This window comes from Oncorhynchus mykiss, chromosome 20, assembly GCF_057628025.1.
Source record: "Oncorhynchus mykiss isolate SJ-2025 chromosome 20, ASM5762802v1, whole genome shotgun sequence".
NCBI classification, from domain to species: Eukaryota; Metazoa; Chordata; class Actinopteri; order Salmoniformes; family Salmonidae; genus Oncorhynchus; species Oncorhynchus mykiss.
Genome location: NC_143041.1, coordinates 43,894,947 through 43,902,634, shown reverse-complemented (window position 1 = coordinate 43,902,634; position 7,688 = coordinate 43,894,947). Strand labels below are relative to the sequence as shown.

At 49.8% G+C, this 7,688-nt stretch overlaps 1 protein-coding gene across 4 annotated transcripts in view; it reads right to left on the bottom strand.

Moving 5' to 3' along the window:
* Window positions 1-869: 869 nt before the first annotated feature.
* The window catches only part of LOC110499546 (histone acetyltransferase KAT6B), a 106,225-nt gene continuing 99,406 nt past the window's right edge, over window positions 870-7,688 (bottom strand). For all 4 annotated transcript variants that reach the window (XM_090213109.1, XM_090213110.1, XM_036956330.2 and 1 more), the window contains exons 16-17: window positions 6,024-6,285; window positions 870-5,887 (exon numbers count right to left, since the gene is read on the bottom strand). In XM_090213109.1, coding sequence (XP_090069235.1) covers window positions 2,286-5,887; window positions 6,024-6,285 — 3,864 coding nt within the window. In that variant the 3' untranslated portion in view covers window positions 870-2,285. The remainder of the gene's footprint in view (window positions 5,888-6,023; window positions 6,286-7,688) is intronic.

Here is a 7,688-nt window from a genome sequence, read left to right as displayed (position 1 = left end):
TTGTAGAGTACTTATATATATATTTTTAAATAGAGTACGATTGTAGAATACTTATATATATATATATATATGTATATATATATATATATATATATATTTTAGTAGAGTACTATTGTAGAGTACTTTTGTAGAGTACTATTGTAGAGTACTGTTGTAGAGTACTTATATATATTTTTGTTTAATAGAGTACGATTGTAGAATACTTATATATACGTTTTTTAGTAGAATACTGTTGTAGAGTACTTATATATATATTTTTAAATAGAGTACGATTGTAGAATACTTATATATATATATATATATATATATTTTAGTAGAGTACTATTGTAGAGTACTTTTGTAGAGTACTATTGTAGAGTACTGCTGTAGAGTACATATATATATATATATATATATATATATATATATTTGTAGTAACTCTATTGTAGAGTACTGTTGTAGAGTACTTATATATATTTTTTTTAATAGAGTACGATTGTAGAATACTTATATATACATTTTTTATTAGAGTACTGTTGTAGAGTAGAGCAGGGGTTCTATACCATTCCAGCATTGGGGAAACATCCTGCATGCACACGCCTTGTCTATTTCTATGGGCACAAGCACTGTTCATGACCCCCACCCCCCCACCCCCCCTGCCGACCCATGGGGCACCACCCACAGTTTGGAAACCACTGGAGTACCGTAGTAGAATCAGGTACTCCAATTGTACTCTAAATGTAAGATTTAAACTAAATGCTACAGTTTTATTGGGGAAAAAAAAGGATATTGCCTTAGCTTACACTTCTGTCTTTGTACATTTTGAACTTCAAAACTCCCAATTAATTTGAAGTTCAGTCAGTTGGAAGTCAAAGGAGCAGAATCGTGTGCATGGTCAATCATCATTTATTTTATGCTAAAATGTACAGCATTTATAAGTGACTGCCAATGGAGAAAAGTCATAAATACAAGACTGTCATTCTGTCCAATTGTTTGTGCACATAGCCAGGTCTCCCCCTGTGACTGTCCCTACCAGCCGTTCTGTACAGGTACAAAGGCTACAAAAGAGCAATATTAACAAAAACACAAGTACAAGTGGCTTTTTTTTTTTACATGCAATCTGTTAGCTTAGTTTGGTATATTTACATCCTCTCTTCTCCTACACTTTGTAAAATATAAATCCAACATTTTATCAAGATAGAAAACAAATCTACAGATGGAATGAAAATGTAACTTTTTAAAGAAATTGTAAAATATCAACTTTGGACTAAATTTATATTTCTTTATTATTATAATTTTTTTTTTTGTCAACACTTTTCGACATTGGTACAACTCTGAAATTTAAAAACAAAATCAGAGTGAGGGGTGCAATACGCTTATTTATCTTGCCAGAAGTCTCCTGTATTATAAAACAGAACGCTGCCTCAAAGATATCTGTTAGAAAAGACTTCAGAATTATACATACATGGTAATAAAAACCTCTCAACCGTACAGAACAACAGGATTAAAGAAGTTGACACTTGTTGTTTTTTACAGTATTATTAGAATTAACAAAATATAGTTTCATCTTTCTCCCCCTGCTTTGTAAGCGAGGGGAACCTAACAAAAGGCCAAAATGTCTTTAAAATGTCTTGCTATTAAGCACAACACTGTTACTAATGGAGACCGAAGACCGATGCATGCTAATTGTCACTTTACAAAATAAGTACAATAATTTAAAATATACAAAGGCATGAGTGTAGTACAAACTAATCGTCAGCACTGTTAGACAGGTACACTGAACAGGTTCTAGGAATATCCACTTGTTTAAGTCTGTTTGTAGCAGGCACATTAGATGGCTTCATTTTGATGCTGCTACATAACTACACTCACACTCTCCCTCCAGGTGATGAAATCCTTCGCCGGTCTCCCCCCCCCGTCCCCCTACCCTGCCTTCCCTACGGACTGATCAGGGAAACTAATACTAATTAAATACATGTTCATCTTTATGGACGTAAGGCTTCCCATCTGTTAGGAACAAAAATACTTTGACATAGATAGATAGTAGCTTTTTGTAGAAAGTTTGCTTGTTGATCGAACTTGATGCATTCTTTCCAAGTGCTGGTTTTTAAGTAACTATTAACAAAATTACAACAAACAAACATGGTCAACAACCAAAAAGGCCAAATGTGTGCATCAAGGACTAATAGTAATAATAATTAATAATGCACATTTGTGTGATTTAAACATCCAGTCAGATTGATTCAGTCTGTCGGTAGTTACCGTTTCGTTAACTGTTAGTTAACTGTTGTGTTAGTAACCGTGGGTTACCGTCTGATGAAAGGCCCTTTGAGTGTCTGCTTGGACATAGGTCCGGCGTTGGTCATGTATCCATGGTGACCAGCTGAAGAGAACCTCATGTTGCCGTGGGGCGGAGCCTGCATGGGCTGTTGGGGGTACGGTTGCGTTCCCATCATGCCCATCTGCATAGAGGCGTACTGGGACCCGGGCGACTGGTTCATGTAGGCCGCAGCCATCTGTTGACTCGACATCTGGCTGCCGGGGTAACCACCGTTGACGCGGTAGCCATTCATGGCGTGGTTGTAGGCGGCGGCAGTGGGCATGGTCACAGCGTGGTTGTAGGAGGCTGGCATGATGTTGACCGTGCCCAAGTTCATGCCCCTGGGCATGGCAGCAAGTGTCCGGGATGAGGGGGCCTGCATGGAGACTGTCTGGGGGGCCCCGTGGGCATGGCTGTACATCTGCTGCTGGTGGGCGGAGTGACCAGGGGCCGCTGACTTGGAGCGTATGGAGATGTGTGTGGGGCCCCTGTGTCCCCCAGAGGCCATCTGAGCCTGTAGAGTCCGCTGGGAGGGGGTGATGTTGGGGATACCCATGGCGTTGCGTTGCAGCATCATCTGAGGGGAGCTAAGGGGGTGGGAGGAGGGCGGAGGGGGTGTCATGGTGGCCTGTACTTGGACCTGGGAAGCCCCAGGGTGAGGAGTGACCCCGTGGGGGACATGGGGGTGTGGGGACTGGGATAGAGACACCAGGCCAGAGTGCTGAGAGTGCGATGACAGGGAGGCACTGTTTGTATAGGATGTGATGGTGTGGGGGTGGGAGGCTGAGTGGGGGTGTGAGGCTGAGTGGGGGTGTGAGGCTGAGTGGGGGTGGGAGGCTGAGTGGGGGTGGGAGGCTGAGTGGGGGTGGGAGGCTGAGTGGGGGTGGGAGGCTGAGTGGGGGTGGGAGGCTGAGTGGAGGTGGGAGGCTGAGTGGAGGTGGGAGGCTGAGTGGGGGTGGGAGGCTGAGTGGGGGTGGGAGGCTGAGTGGGGGTGGGAGGCTGAGTGGGGGTGGGGGTGGGAGGCTGAGTGGGGATGGGAGGCTGAATGAGGGTGGTTGAAAGGCAGCGAATGAGGGTGGTCGATCAGGGTGTTGGTCAACTGTTGTAGTTTGGCCAGGCTGAAGGTGGCCGAGGGCTGGGAGTAATGACCGCTGCTATAGCCCTCCTGGTTCATCCTGTCGTAGAAGCTGCTCAGGTTGGAGCTGCCTGAATCTGGGCTGTCAGCTAGCTGCATGGGCACTGTGAAGTTGGTGGGAATGACACACTGTGCCATGGTCTGCTGCTGACAGTGGCTGTGCTGGCTGGTGCCGTGTTGAGTGTGAAGGGTGTGTTGACCGTGCTGGCTGAGCTGATTGTGCCGTACACTATGTAGCTGGCTGTGTGCAGGGTGTGTGTATGGGTTGTGTTGCGTTAGCTGGCTGTGTTGATTGTGTGGCGCACCGTGAGGCAGACTGTGTGGAGTGATTGTTTGCCTAATATGGCCATAGGGGTTGTGTGGGATTGTATGGCTGTGACTGTGTTGACTGTGACTGTGTTGGCTGTGACTGTGTTGGCTGTGACTGTGTTGGCTGTGACTCGGTGGTCTCTCCACCACTCCCACACAGCCCTGTGGTGACTTGACGTTGCAGTGCTGCGGGGAGCTCAGGCTATTCTGCTGAATCATACCACAGCTGCCAGGGTTGACGGCACAGCTGCTCTGCGCCAGGCCGCTAGGGGGGAGGGGCCCGTAGGAGCAGCTGTTCTGAGAGGGACCCCCGGCCCCACCGCAGATGCTGCCCCCCAGAGTGGAGTCATAGGAGCTGGGGTTCTCGTAGTTCTCTGTGGTGCTCTCGATGGAGCCCAGGTCACTGAAGCCGCTGTCCACCACCTGCTGGGACGAGTGGTCTGACACTGACGACACATCCATCATGGGGCTGGTTGCCATGTTGTGGAGGGAGGAGGGGACAGAGATGGAGGCGTGGTCTGGGCTAATCTGGGTGTAGCCTCCACTACTCTCCAGGGTGGACACAGCCGGAACGCTGCCTCCACTACTCTCCAGGATGGACACAGCCGGAACGCTGCCTCCACTACTCTCCAGGATGGACACAGCCGGAACGCTGCCTCCACTACTCTCCAGGATGGACACAGCCGGAACGCTGCCTCCACTACTCTCCAGGATGGACACAGCCGGAACGCTGCCTCCACTACTCTCCAGGGTGGACACAGCCGGAACGCTGCCTCCACTACTCTCCAGGGTGGACACAGCCGGACTGCTGACGGAGCGCACTGACTGGCTGGGGTGTGAGTGGGCCGAGGACAGGGGGCTGCTGTGGTCAGACTGGGGGCAGCCTTCGTCCAGCGAAGTTAGGGTGTGAGGGGGACTCTGGGGGGTCACGTGGTGGGTGTAAGTCTGTAGGCTCCGGCATGCCTCCTGGGTCTCTCTCTCCACACAGTCCTGGTGGAACACAGAGCTGACGCTATCTGTCTCTGGGTCGCGCTCCGTCTCCTGGGTGAGGCTCTGTACGGCCTGTGCAGTCTCCTGGTCCACATCAGGCTCAGGGTACACCGGGGGATCCATCTCCTCTCTGTTCTCCTCTCTGTCTCTTAGTACGACAGCAGGACTCAGCGCTCCAAGCCTCTCTCTAGCGTTCTGTGGCTGCTGTGGCTGGTGAGGAGCCTCCTGACTGCTGCTCTCTGAGTCAACAGGGTGGTCAGAGACTACTGCTACTGATGTTGTAGGTGCCTGTTCCTGGATATGTTTGCTTCTCTCTTCTCCGGTGTTGGCAGGCTGCTCGCACCTATAAGCCACGACTACGGACTCCTCCTCCTGACATTGTTCAGAATCCTCACGGTTCAGATGTAGAAAAGCCGGTGTGATGTAGGACTGGGCTTTAGGAGGCTCTTTACAAGGCCCTGGCTCCAGCTGCTGCACGTCTCCGTGTTTCTCTGGCTCTGCTGTCGACTCAATGTGACTTTCGTCTTCATCGTCCGCATCCAGGTGCGTGGCCTCTTCCTCCTCAGCTGATCGTTCAGTGCTGTGTTTCAGCTCTTTGGGTGGAGACAGAGAGGGGGATGGAGAGGCCCTGTGCTCCTTGTCCTGTGAGTCATCCTCTGGTGGCTCTGACACCTCCTGACTGTTGTCACGACTGGGGGAGCTGACGGGGGAGCAGGCGGGGGAGCAGACGGGGGAGCAGAAGGGGGAGCTAGCTCTAGAGGCTATAGGGGAGGCTACCAGAGAACAGGCAATAGGAGAAGTCACAGGAGACAACCCAGGGGAGTGCCCTTCCTCCATGGGACTTTGGGGCTCTGAAGGCTCCAAGGCTAGCTTCTTGTCCATCTCCCGGCTGGCCAGGCCTCTGCTGGGCTCTAACCCTGCCTCCGTGATGGGAGAGGCCTGGTCCAGCTCCTCCTTTGGCTCTTCGGCCTGGATGTGGGGCTCCTCGGCCTCCAGCGGCGTCTCCGGGGGTGTGTACAGGTTCAGCTTGAATCCCATCTTCCTCTCCTTCTTCAGACGCCATTTTGGAGGCCCCCGTTTCACTCCTTTGGGCCAGCCCTTCTTGCGCTTTACTGCTCGAGGTCTGCCCGGTTTCTTCACCAGCACACCGGCCCCTAGAATGTAGAAAGAGAAAACGTCATTAGTGATGAGAAAATTGGTGTTGTGTGAATTATGTTCACATTTTAAAATGTACACGGTCAGTATACATAGTAATAAAGCTTTAAAAAACCATCTGAAAGATGGAGTTACCTTCGTTCCAGTGATTGTCTCTGTACATGTTTTTCTCTAGCCGTGGACGACCTCTGCGTCTCTTTACTGGTTTCCTAAGCAGCTCCTCCTCCGTCTCTCCCACCCTGCAGGTCCTCTCCAACAGGGGCCTCTCGTCCGACGAGTTGGCAAACGGTTCCTTCAGAACTTCCGTCGTCTCCGAGATGGTCTCAGTTGTCACACTGCTACTTATCCCTCTCCTCTCCTGACCTCTCTTCTTGAGGACCAGAGCTCTCTCATCTCTCTGGAACACACATATCAAACGTCAAACACAACCTTTCCTGGACAAAGATTAATCCTAGGAATGGACTAAAAAAAGTACTTTCTGAGCACAACTGCTCTCCAACATAACTTCCTCTAAACTCTTTCTGAAATTTACTAGCTACAGAGAGGGCGATACTAAAGACTCTGGTTAAATGTCTGAAGGGAGAACCTCATCCTAAATTCTTGTTCTGCAATATGCAATATGCTCCAAGCACACGATGTGAGCCTCAACGCTTGAGCAACTCTTTCCCACAGATGAAGGCTGCCTGGTTGAGAACCCCAAATGAGACCGGCAGAGTTAACTCGGATCACAGGCCTCTTTCTACATATCATCTCGTTTTCCACTAACTGAGTATCACAACAGACCAACCCTGGTCCTCCAGTACACCCTCAACAGACCAACCCTGGTCCTCCAGTACACCCTCAACAGACCAACCCTGGTCCTCCAGTACACCCTCAACAGACCAACCTTGGTCCTCCAGTACACCCTCAACAGACCAACCCTGATCCTCCAGTACACCCTCAACAGACCAACCCTTGGCCTCCAGTACCCCCTCGACAGACCAACCCTGGTCCTCCAGTATCCCCCCGACAGACCGACCCTGGTCCTCCAGTACACCCTCAACAGACCAACCCTGGTCCTCCAGTATACCCTCAACAGACCAACCCTGGTCCTCCAGTACCCCCCTCGACAGACCAACCCTGGTCCTCCAGTACCCCCCTCGACAGACCAACCCTGGTCCTCCAGTACACCCCAGACAGACTAACCCTGATCCTCCAGTACCCCTCAACAGCCCAACCCTGTGCTGTTGGTCTGTCCAGGGGCGGGGGTAATTGGAGAACCAGGGTTGGGCTGTTGAGGGGTACTCTGGAGGACCAGGGTTGGGAAACACAATCTGGTGTATTATTATCTTCACCACAAGGGGGCAGTTGCCTATAGACAACACAGATGTTAAAACAACATTGGAGGGGTTTAAATTAGCCATGACCACTGACAATAGAACAAGGTTCAGTCTGTCTGCCATGACCACTGACAATAGAACAAGGTTCAGTCTGTCTGCCATGACCACTGACAATAGAACAAGGTTCAGTCTGTCTGCCATGACCACTGACAATAGAACAAGGTTCAGTCTGTCTGCCATGACCACTGACAATAGAACAAGGTTCAGTCTGTCTGCCATGACCACTGACAATAGAACAAGGTTCAGTCTGTCTGCCATGACCACTGACAATAGAACAAGGTTCAGTCTGTCTGCCATGACCACTGACAATAGAACAAGGTTCAGTCTGTCTGCCATGACCACTGACAATAGAACAAGGTTCAGTCTGTCTGCCATGACCACTGACAATAGAACAAGGTTCAGTCTGTCTGCCATGACCACT